Source organism: Falco biarmicus, chromosome 6 (assembly GCF_023638135.1).
Source record: "Falco biarmicus isolate bFalBia1 chromosome 6, bFalBia1.pri, whole genome shotgun sequence".
NCBI classification, from domain to species: domain Eukaryota; kingdom Metazoa; phylum Chordata; class Aves; order Falconiformes; family Falconidae; genus Falco; species Falco biarmicus.
In genome coordinates this window covers 12,903,683-12,915,816 of record NC_079293.1, presented here as the reverse complement: position 1 = coordinate 12,915,816, position 12,134 = coordinate 12,903,683, and the positions used below count along the sequence as shown (strand labels likewise).

The 12,134-nt window shown below is 37.1% G+C and overlaps 1 protein-coding gene across 2 annotated transcripts in view; it reads right to left on the bottom strand.

Moving 5' to 3' along the window:
* COL9A1 (collagen type IX alpha 1 chain) overlaps positions 1-12,134 on the bottom strand; it is a 75,011-nt gene that overhangs the window by 31,997 nt on the left and 30,880 nt on the right. For both annotated transcript variants that reach the window (XM_056343501.1, XM_056343500.1), the window contains 13 exons: positions 11,080-11,112; positions 10,935-10,991; positions 10,160-10,213; positions 8,828-8,881; positions 6,310-6,363; positions 4,870-4,923; positions 4,093-4,146; positions 3,856-3,909; positions 3,698-3,751; positions 3,424-3,477; positions 2,239-2,283; positions 1,396-1,449; positions 1,237-1,290 (listed from right to left, as the gene is read on the bottom strand). In XM_056343501.1, the coding sequence (XP_056199476.1) occupies positions 1,237-1,290; positions 1,396-1,449; positions 2,239-2,283; positions 3,424-3,477; positions 3,698-3,751; positions 3,856-3,909; positions 4,093-4,146; positions 4,870-4,923; positions 6,310-6,363; positions 8,828-8,881; positions 10,160-10,213; positions 10,935-10,991; positions 11,080-11,112 (675 nt within the window). The remainder of the gene's footprint in view (positions 1-1,236; positions 1,291-1,395; positions 1,450-2,238; positions 2,284-3,423; positions 3,478-3,697; positions 3,752-3,855; positions 3,910-4,092; positions 4,147-4,869; positions 4,924-6,309; positions 6,364-8,827; positions 8,882-10,159; positions 10,214-10,934; positions 10,992-11,079; positions 11,113-12,134) is intronic.

Below are 12,134 nucleotides of genomic sequence, written 5' to 3'. Positions count from 1 at the left end.
ATATTTTCTTCAAACCACTGACCTTCTCAGCCCTCATAGAAGGATTAACAGCAAAGGGAAATTAGATCAGCCTTATGTAACTTCAGTCCATGCCAGGTCTGCTCTAGGGAACCAGAAATCTGTACCCAGCAGAATCCCTAGCAGCCAGTTGTCCTTTGTCTTCAAGACTGAGCCTTAGCAAGTGCCATCAGATCACTTTCCTTAGCACATTTATTTCCTGCAGTGAGCTACCGGCCCAGCAACGTCTCCAGTGTTCCGCATCTTTCTAGCGTCAAGGAAAATCTCCAGTGAAAGAAACTACATCATCGGTGTTTCCAAGTAGAGATAAATGCTATACTTCACATCACTATAGCTACATTCGTAACGCCAAGCAGAACGGGCCAAGGCACAGGCCTGAGCAGCATCCCACCATCATCCATGATAAATGGTTAACATGCTTTTGCTTCAGGCAAACTGGACTTTCCCAGATAATGCCCAAGAACAGTTTAGGAACACCGGCAAGAGACTGTTCCCCATTTGCAACTTGATTGCACCCAGCCTGCTCTTAGACATGAGAGGGTGTTAAGGGAGTTTAGCACTATGAAGACAAATGCCACCATGCTAGTTGACCAAGGGGGCTCCAGATAGTCTCTAGTCATTTTCTGTACTAGGTAGGACAGACAACTACCTTTCCTTCATACCTTGCCTCACTGTTAACACTACGTGCATTATAAATAGGTCTTAGCCAAAAAAAAAAAATCACGTTCTGAATACTTAGTCCAAATATGTTGTAATGCTTGTAATATACAGCACATGCTTCTTCAAGAGGCTGAAACAGTTAAAGAGCAAGTGATTTACTGAGAACTAGTAAATTCAAGCCTTTCAACACCAGTGGTGGGAGCTCACTGTTGCAGTGGAAGAACAGGAGTTTGGTTCCAGCTTTTTGTCACAAACCACCCTCATTCCCTCTGGGTTTTGACTCAGCATATTTAAAAACAAAGACCAGACAAACATAAACAAAGGTTTAAAATTTAATTTATTACCAAAGCCAGAAACACTCATAGGACATGTGCTTCTGGATTTGTCTATGCAATGGTGCACATCCACCTGGCACAAAAGGGCGTTAAAGAACACCTAGTATTTACCTTAAAATTTAGCATTTGTGCTGAACGGTTAATTCATGGTTAGCTACAGCAACCGTAACTTGAAACACTGCAATATTACATACACTAAGTTATAAATTTATTCAGTACTTACTGGTGGTCCACGAGGTCCTGTTGGACCCACTTCTCCCTCTGGGCCCCGTTCACCCTGTTTCGGGGATAGGAAGAACACAATAAATCTGAAAAGTGATTTTTTGCACAATGCAAAATTTTTCATTTTTCTAGATCTTTTGCGTAAGATTAACGACCTTACCTGTTTACCAGAATTTCCCATCAAACCTGGCACCCCAGGAGGACCTCTATTTCCCTGTTGGACAAAAAATGAAAAATATTAGCTATGCCAATGGTTTACTGTTTCATTTTAAAATAAAAAGTAAGGAAATTGTAAGGTCTAAAAAAATCCCAACAACTCAGCCTCTATTCATTTTTTAACTTCCACCTTTATCTTGGTTTTCATTTAACTTTCATCTAAGTCTTTCTAATTTTTCAAAAGTCAAATTTCAGTTCTTTTGGTTTTTTACGTACTGACAAATCCAGGCAGACTTGATTTCTGCTCTCAAATCACAGAAGGTAATACCATTCCATGTAATTTCAGAAGAAATTCATGTCTCAATCTAGTTTTCTTTAAAACTAAACTCAAACATTTGCATCTGAAACACTCCATAGCCTCAATCATACAACTTTCTAACTTAATTGGAATTGATGCTGCAATTCAGAGGTATGTAAATAGAGATTACAATCTCTTTGATTCAATCAGCTTAGGGCAGCTTTAAATATTATTCTTATTACAAGATCCCTCATTTCAAACTGTAGTGAGGTACTCATGTCTCATGCCTTCTCTAGCAATGACTTCCACAAGTTTAAAAGGAAATGGCCTTTTTTAGGTATTATCTAATGCCTGGAATCATGAAAACATGTGGCAAAAGAATCATGAAAAAGCACAGGACTAGAGTTGATAAAAGAATATATTTAACTCTTTCAACCAAAGGCTTGTATCTTACCACAACAGAAAGTTAATATAATTTCACTGCATATTTTCAAACCTGATAAACACAGATACAGTATTGTCAGAAAGTCAATTCTCAAGATGATTTACCTTTGGGCCAGGAATGCCTTTCACACCTGGAGAGCCTGGTAAACCCTGAAAGAAATAACATTTACAGTGTTTATTTCTCGTTAAGGGGATTGGAAATGGTGTTCAAAAACATCTTTCTCATGTTAAAGTATTTCTAGTCCTTTTTACTTGATATTGAAGCACTTCTGTCCAACAGTGGACCAAGCTTGAATTCCTTCTATTTACAAAGTAACAGATAAGCTATGAAGTAGGCTTCATAAACCGGCAAAAGGAACAGGAATAGTGAGGAGTTGTGGCTTTTTCTGGCTTAATCTAGAAACAGATTCTCAGTCCCAGTATTCTGAGACTGGAGGTAGAGAGTTTAACAGATACTATTTGTACACATTTCATGCCTCTCCTTACTTCTGTGCAACAGCTCATAGCAAGTTATAATTTTACCAAATTTTATTCCAAACTTAAAGGCTCACTTCATATTACAAATTTACTTCCAAGTTCTATTTTAATACATCTCCTTCAATATATCCTTACAGCAATTACTCCTATAGCATAGTTTCAAAGAACTTTCTATTTAGCTTTTGACAATGGACACAGTTTTCAAACTTATTCACCTAATTTATGAGGATTACCTTCTAAAAGAGTCTATAAAGCACTACTGATTCCCTACTTCACCACAGGTCATGCACTAGAAAACTTGTCCATCCCTGTTCCCACCCCCTGCACCCCACCCCACCCCCCAGAAAGAACCATGAACGTGATGCACTTCAGATGTTCTGAGCCTGCAGAATAACAAAAGGAGATGATTTTTCACCTAAGGTATGTTAAACTGGCAGGTCACCCCTTCCTCCTCACCCTGGGAATCAGTCTGGCCCTAGTCAGTAACAATAAAACCAGCACTAATTGTGGGGTCACACCATAATATCCACAGGGTTTCAAACACGAGAAAACCTAAAAGAATTGCATAGTGGCCACAAACAGTTTGTAAGACCAAGCTCCTCGCTACGGTACCGTGAGGAGATTTAGCCTTTTGTGCAGAAGTTTTGGATACACATAATAGAATTTCCCCTTGCATTACACAAACTCTTTCTGAGCCTTTTGCTTAGGTTTTCACTTCAATTACTCCAACACCAGCAGCAAACTAACCTACATAGGGCCTTTCTGTGGTTTGGACTGAGCCTAACTTTCAAAGGTAAAACACCAGATACTTACTGGCAGTCCCTGAAGCCCTGCATCACCTGGAGCTCCAGGTTTTCCTGGTTCACCCTGAAAAATAATTTAAGTTGTAATTTATGCAAATCAAACAAAAGGGAAAATTTTATTTCTGGAACACAGCTGGAGCACTTTTGGATCTGTAGGATGGGGAAGTTCATTCAATTACCCTAATAATGTGCATAAAGCCACACAGCAGCACAATAAAAAGCCAAAAATGAGTGAACAAATCTAGGGCACTATCAAACTCAGATATATGCCAACTGTGCCTTACTTTTGCTCCAGGCATTCCAGGGATCCCTTCCCGGCCATCGACTCCTGGTAAGCCCTTGAAAGGGGGGGGGGGAAATATTTAATGTATGGTTGGAGAGATTTTGCCAAAGCACTATGATATACAAATTAGCATGACATGAAGAAATGAAATATACATACAGGCTCTCCTTTTGGCCCAGGGAGACCATTTATTCCTCTTGTACCTTGAGGACCCTAAGAATAATTATAATTTTTAAAATTGAAAATAAACACATTGAAATGTCAGATGCAAAGAATGCCAACACATACTCATTCAGATATGCATTACTTTGAGAGTACCAATTATGTTGTATGTTCAGATGCTATAAGTAACCAACATTTGCAAGTCAACATGAGACAAAATTCGCCTGTGCTTACCCTTTCTCCCTTCGGACCTGCCTCTCCTAGTAAACCTCTCTGTCCTTGATCTCCCTATAGGAAAGGAAAAAAAAAAAAAAAAAAAGACTATTTTAATAATAAAACCAGAATAAACTTACTTGTACTTATTAGCTAAAACCTCTAGTAAATCAACAGCAGTACAGTTCACACATGGTTAGAGCAGACAACTCAAAATCATACTATATTTAAAATTGCAAGGTTTTTTAAACGTAACTGTCAGCTACATTTTAAAAAACACAGCTCAAGCTATCCCCTAGGAATCCACAAGTGTCTAAGTAAAAAGGACGCTGCCCTCGCTTCATCAACCCGTACAGATACTGGCTATTCCAAGCACAAATTCCAGCTGGGGGCAGGAAGCAGGGAAGAATTAAAAATAAAAATAAGAATCCACAAACAAAATTACACCAAACGAACAAAAAGGCACAAAAATTTCCCTCTACAGGTTTTGTAAAAATAAATGTTTTCCAGTTCAAAACCTGAAAAATTCCAAGCTACCCTAATGCACAGTAGCACTCAGAATAAAGAGGTAAAAATAACATACTAAGAGGGTACAATGTGTTCATCTACCCCATAATTCCTTGGGGACAGTAAGAGATTCTGGACTTGACATCATGTCATATCATTTATTCACCTGTAGGGAATCAATAGAATTGGGTTAATCAGAGGCTTTTCTGATTCACAGCCACAAAGTTTCAGAACTTAGCGTCTAGCGGGGTAGACTGTGGAAAGTGTTTGGCTAACATGCACTCAACTTACAGGTGCACCAGGAAGACCTTGGGGTCCAGGCTCACCATCAAGCCCACGAGCTCCCTACAAAAAAAGTAGATAACACAAGACATTAAAATGAAGTGCTGAAACACTACCAATGTGATTTAAATTGCTCTAATGAAAAAAAAGGGGAGGGGGGGATTTTGGCAAACTTTATTTATTTATTTATCGTGGTTTTATGTGGAGTTATGAAAGCAAATATTTTTAACTATGTGAAAATGTCATTAAAAAAAACACATTCAGTTCATTCTCTAAAAAAATACCAGACAGCGAGGAGGTAGACTCTTTCACACTACCTCAGAAAACGTGTGTCTTCCTTAATAATATTATATATATAACCTTCACCACATAACAGAATAGCATTAAAATGTGACGAGAAATGAAGTGCAGTGCAGCTCTTTTTATCACATGTGTTTCAAGGAAAGAATGCAATTGCTAACCTGTAAGTAATTTTAAATGGAGAGAACAAAACGTGTTTTGAAAAAGATTTGCAGAGAATAAGAAACTTCTTTGTCAAGCCGATGTAGTAAATATTTCAAACAGACAAACAGCACAAAAGTCCAGGCAAATAACCATGAAGAATTAGAACATACAAAGGCCAGAAAAGCAAAGTAAGATAGTAACAGGCTAGCAAATGTGTCCAAGAGGTTAACAAGAAACACTCACAAGAAGACTCATAAACAGGGTAAATTTAATGTTCTTTCTGAGCATAGATGATCAAAGAATAAGGTTTCCGTGGTTTCACTTCTGGAGAAGGAGACAATGGCATGATCGCTACATTTTAATCCTTCCAGAAATTTTTAACATAGAGAATTAGCTAGATCATAAGAATAGAAATACGTCAATTTTGATACAACAGTTAGAAATACTTTGATGAAAACAGTCAGAAATACTTTGATGAACAGCAGGAACATTACCCCAGCAAGGTCACAGACCATATAAACATGAATCCCACTGACAGCAATTTAAGACACAAAAGGTGCAAGAGACAAAAAGAATGTAAAAAACCCTAACTCTCAATAAGAAATCCTGACAAAAACTGGGACAGTGGAAGCAAAAGGCTTCAGGAAAATGCAATTCACAGGAGGGGTTACTTAATAAATTTTAGCTTTAAATAAAATATGCTGTAGTTTATAACTGTTACACCTTGCTATCTTGCTAACTACATACTTGCACACATGCCGAACTACTATAAATTCAAGGATCAGAGGGGAAAGGTGTGAAAAGTACATGCACTTCATTAAGGAGAAGGACCAGCCTGCCTTTCTTCCTAACCAGAAGTACAGAAGCTATGGAAATACAGCTGGCAGGAAAAAGAAAATGCAGAGGGGGGGAAAGAGAAATTTAAATAAGCTTTAAAAACATTCAGTGGTGTATTTCATTTTTTTTTATCCAGGCCATCTTATGGAAAGAAAGGTTAATACTCACTTTGGTACCTTTAGGTCCCATTATACCAGTTATACCTCGGACACCTAGGATGCCCTGAAAATGAAAAGTATATTCAAATTACCCTTAAATCTTTTCATCAGAACTGCCCTGGTTTTCAGGCAGAAGACTCAGAGTTCTGCATGCTTTCTTTATGTTTATTTTACTATTTTCTTCATATAGAAGGAGAAATCCAGCTACTTCTATATTAGAATATTTAATCTACATTTTCAGATTTCCATAATTTAAGACTTTTTAAAAGAATAACAAAAATACCAAGTTGAATTATACAACCACAAATGTGCCTTAAGAACTGAAAAAAAACCCCACTGATTTCTCCTCTTGGTTACCACAGAGCTGAAGCATCCCCCTTGTGCAGCCTGTGTGACAGGAATACATGAAGGCCAGATTTGCAAAAGTGCTAAATTGTCTTAAGTGGGGTATAGGACAGATGCAGGAGAAAGGTACCATGAAAGTTTATAGAACTGTAGAGGTAGACAAAACTGGGCAAGGTTTTTCAGAATACAAGCAGTAAATCTGTATGCTTGCCACACAGTGAGAGGCTGGACTGAGCAGACCTCCTAGTGCAGCAGGATGTATCATAGCTCTCATCACTTCTCTTCAAAATACAGTTTTGTGGGAAATTGGGCTTCAATTTTTTTTTCCCTTTTCCCGAGAGACCGAAACTACATGACATGCCTGACATGCCTCTTCTCTGCAGAAAGACCAAACCCTCAGCCATAACGTGTTTGTCCTGCAACAAGAACTACAACTGTTAATGAAACAGCCACAGGGACTTCAACACAGGATAGGCAAACCTACTCTCTGACCAGACTCTAGATGTGGTAGCCCTTTTATTTACTCCTAACGAAGTTAGATGGAATCTTGCACAGAACACTTAAAAGATTTGTCAGCCCAAAACATGAGAAAAATCATGATAATGCAACAGTGACTACAGCAGCCCAACAAGGGAGAGAGCCATAGTCTAATCCTTGTTCCAAAATCAGAGACAGAAGTAGGCGCGTGGTACCCCCTTCTTTCTATCAACAGCAACACTTCTCCCAGAGGTGGCTGTCCTTGTCAAGTCTTCTTGTCAATGCATTACGTAAAAGTGTTGCATTGCAGGTGCTGCTGAGAAGACCAGATTCCTAATCCCTTCTATGGACCTGAGCCTTACATTTGTTCATGTAAGAAACATACAAGAAAATACAACAGTCTACAGCCTCTCCATCTGTGCTCTAAAGCATTTTCTGTGCTCTTTTCCATAGGTTGTCTATCTGACATTGCTTTCTGCATATTAGGAATCCTACATTTTAATAAGAAACAATTATTGTAAAGCTTGTTTGTAAGGTCATCAACTGGTGAAACAGTGACGTGAAACGAGTAATGCATTAAAAAAAAAAAAAACCCCACAAAACAAAAAGGTAAGTCAGGTTCTTCATTCTACTGTGTTATTTCATAAGAATTAAAGAACTTTGCCATAAACTGAGTTAAACCAATTTGTTCCCACAGGCCCTTCAGATAGCAAAAGCTGCATCTTACACAATTACTTTCTCTGCACCAGGGCACCAAGGATACTTTTATCAGTATCAGACATAAGGATTACACCCTTTCCTTTACTTAGTCTCTGTTCTTTCTTTATCTTTCTCTAGTCCTAATCCAGGGGTTTATGTTGTCTTATGTTCATAGAGAATTCTGTAATTTAGGACTGGGATGTCATGTATCTCAACATAAACCCCTGTATAATATCACATCTGGACACCAACAGCATTAAAGAAACAGGTTCACACCTAGGAAAAAAGCACAAGATCCCATCAAAAAATAAACTATAGAAATTACATGTGTCATGCCTATTTCTCTTACTTAGAATGACGCCTTTATTCTGTTCCCTATTGCCTGTTCAGCTGTGGTAACCGTAAGAGCTCCTCACAAGGAAACAAGCTGAGGAGGTATGTACCAGGACAAAGAAATCAAGAGGAACAGGACAAGAAAATTATTTTAAAATCATAGATGTGATTGAAGGATGCTTCTTTGGCATGCAAAAAGGTGAAAAACTTAAGAAAAAATAAAAATTAAAAAAATATGTTCTTCAGTGGCTGCTACTTCATCTGCAAGTCTTAGCTAAGCCTGAATTTCACAGATAACCATATTTTAAACAAACACTAGCTTTGCAAGGATGAAGTTGGAGTCATCAAAATTATGGAAAGGAAGGCCAAAAAAAAAAAAAGACAGACAAAACCCACCCAATTATTTGCACAATCTAAGCACAACACAAAGTTTAGGACATGAAACACGTTTTAAATTAAGCCTTTCCATATAACTATTTAGAGCTTTGTTCCAAGTGATAATGTAGCTTTTTGGAGGGACTTAAATCATTCTACTTTGACTCAGAGGTGATACAGCAGAGTAAAGAGAAAGGTGTGCGGAGGTTTTATAATATCTGTTTTCTTAAGTAACAAGAAAAAAAAGATATGACCTAATAAAGCAAATGGGTAGCACTATTTAAAAGGAAATGCTTTACTGGAAGGCCTTGAGCTCCCACTTCACCACTGGGTCCTTGGTCCCCTTCTTCACCCTGGGAAAGCAAAAGGAATACATCTGTAGCTAATCCATATCACGCATATTGCTCTGTCATTGTAGGAGGTACATTTACTACTTACTGGGTTTTGTCACTATATCCTGCCTGAAGGAAATCCAAATGAAGTCACACTACTTCCACAGAACAGACAGATACTCGTTTAGGTTCACATTCCGTTCAACTATCAGTCAAAAGGGTAATTTCAAAGCAACCCCAGTACAAAGAAGAATAATGATGATAACCAGTCATTCCTTTTTTCCTTTATGTTAATCTCTTTAGGCTTTCTTGCTCTTTTAGACTGGAAGTGTAATGAAGGTATACTCATATATGTGAATGGACTGGATATACTAGTAGCTCTGCATCACAATATTACACTGGTGGTCAGAATTTTTTGAAAATTAAAGTGATAAAACTCCTTAACTGATCAAACGCCTATTTGATTAGATGATAACCTCTCTCATACAATGACAGTGCACACTAACGGGCCAGTACTTGCTGCCCGTTTAATTTGCAAAAAGGGATGAGACAACGGTTCAACATCCAGGAAAAAATAGGCAAGTTGTTTCTAATAAATTATTTTCAAAATGCTTAGGAATAGAGAGCACGGGGGTTTTTTAGAAAACTTCTCTGATGTTTTTCCTTTAGCATTGAAATATGAACAAAGGCTGTGCAAATCTTCTCAACTTTTCTTACATATATTTCAATATTAACCAAGGTTAATTCAAATGAAACACCTTAAAAGAGTTTACATTTCAGTCTTCAAGCTGAATCAGACTTGGCCTCTTTACTATAGTTATAAATCTTTCTTTGCCTATGAACTTATACTGTGCCCTTTCCCTCACAAATACATTTTTCTTCCTTCTCATTCTTCCTGTTACTACTCATCTGTGCTACAGAACAATTTACTTGGTAAATCCATAGAAATCTGTATTTAAATGTTTGGAAGTTTTCCAATTAATACATTTTACTTCCAAAAAATAAAGTTTGCCACAAGTTCCATAATAATTACATTGAATGAGCAACATAAAAAGCAAGAAGAGTATGACTCCTGCATCATAGTAAATACAGAGCACAGATGACTGAAGAATAGGCATATGCCTTTGGTTACAATTAATCAATTTTTTGGTAATTATAATTAATTATTTGGTATTATTAATTGTTTGGTAAAACAATAGTTCTAACAAAACGTAATACTGTTTTTGAAGAAGAGGTTAAACTACTATTAGCTTGCTAAAAACAACAGCAGGTTTTCCTTTTATTTTTTTTTCTTTTTACCTTATAACCTTGTTTTCCTGGTTCACCAGACTCTCCTTTTGAACCTTTCTGTCCCTAAAATAAATGTAAAACACAAAATAAATAAATAAATATAAATTATTCAAAATTATAAAACTGAGTTTTGCAAAACAGACACAGACTCCTCAGAACTATCTTGCTGTTCCCTCTGCAATCCCCATTCAGCACTGCTTCCTCAGCTATCTAGTTAACACCATATATTAAGTACCATGTTCAAAAAAAACCTGCTCCCAGATCTAACAAGACTGTATTTCTAGGCATTTAGTATTCCTTCTTACGTTACCCTATAACGCTTTCCTCAAGCCAATGGTATTCCTAGAAACCAGCAAAGAACACATTAAAAAAAAAATCTTACCTGAAATGAGACTCAGAAAGTGTTAATTTGCATCTAATATGTTATAGGTCTCCCACGAAGAGAGAAAGAAGGAAAAAAGGCTAAGAATTTGGGGAAATATTTAGTTTCTGGAGTCAGACTACAAACAGTCCAGAAATTAAATGTAGCAATTCTTCACATACTCTAATCCTTTCAGGACCACACATAAATTTTATTCTGAAAATTACAGCAGCAGTAAAAGATTTCAACAACAGGAGGTTATTTTAGCAGTCAAGAGTTGAAATAACCCTAAGCATCGATGCTGATGCAATGTTTTCTTCAAATTAACAATGAACTGCCCTTTTGTCAAGTCTGCAATTACCTTCCCCAGTGCCCTGAGACAGTATCTTTGTAAGGGATGCCTGAACAAACAGATTCTCTTACCTTCATTCCCATTAAGCCAGCATGTCCTGGGCGGCCAGGTGGACATGCATTGGGACACTGGAAAAGCATCAACATCATTACTGTCACATATGGTGAATAAGGTTGTCTAAGACTACTTTAAAGAAATCACGGACAGCTATCTTACCAACAGGTCACCGTCTTGCAGGCCAATTGTTCCCTAAATTAAATGAAATTAATCCAAGTCAGTAAAAAAGAAATAACCAGACTGACTCATTAGTCATTAGATGAAACAGAAAATACTACTATCTAAAGCTGGAATCAGATGTATAATCTCCAACGTAAAAAGAACCTAAAGTATAGGATTTTATTCTAGGTTTGCATATAACTGCAGAATCCTGTCCTTTAACTTAGATCAGCTTTTCTGAAAAACAAAATATTTCGTTTGGATTTTAAGCTACCTAAAATATATTTCCTGTTAAATATAGAGCAAATATATCCAAATCCCGTGGATTTCCAACAGAACCCAAGACAATTTCATTAATAAGGATAATCTTTACTTTTCCAACTTACTACCATTCAGCAAAAGATGATCTATACAAAGAAAATAAACTTCCCACAACACAAGTGTTGGTAGATGAATGAGATATCTGGCAGTTAATGGAATTGCAATAAACTAGAGATCAGTGTACAACAAGATGGACTCAGTGGGGGCAAGGCCATTCCTCATATTAAATGAAATACTTGATGGAAGCTAACGGGATGCTTATGAAGCACAACAGGGAGAAATATGATTTCACAGCAGCAGCTGGCTTCTCTAAAGCCCAGTGGGAGGGAAAACATTGTTTCAGAGAGAAATACAGGGGAGTTTAAGGAATTATACAGAAGGATTATACAGATTATATTTATTATATACATTATATTATATACAGGACTATACAGAAGGATTTTTAAAAATCTGAGAGTATGTTTGGCTGAACAACGTCTTCAACTGGAGTGTGATTGTAGCACTTCAGAAATCTAAAGAGGACAAAACTTTCATGGAATAGAAGCAGCATAGGCCATTATTAAGAATTTGGTTTTACTTGTCTCCTAAATACTCTTCTCCACTTGACCATTCATGTGTTTCACAATGGCTTTGCCAATTCTCTGGCAATTTTCATGAAAACAAGAAACATGGCATAAATAAAGCATATGGATTTAGGATCTGTCCAGCAGAGGAACAGCACAGATTTTAAAAGA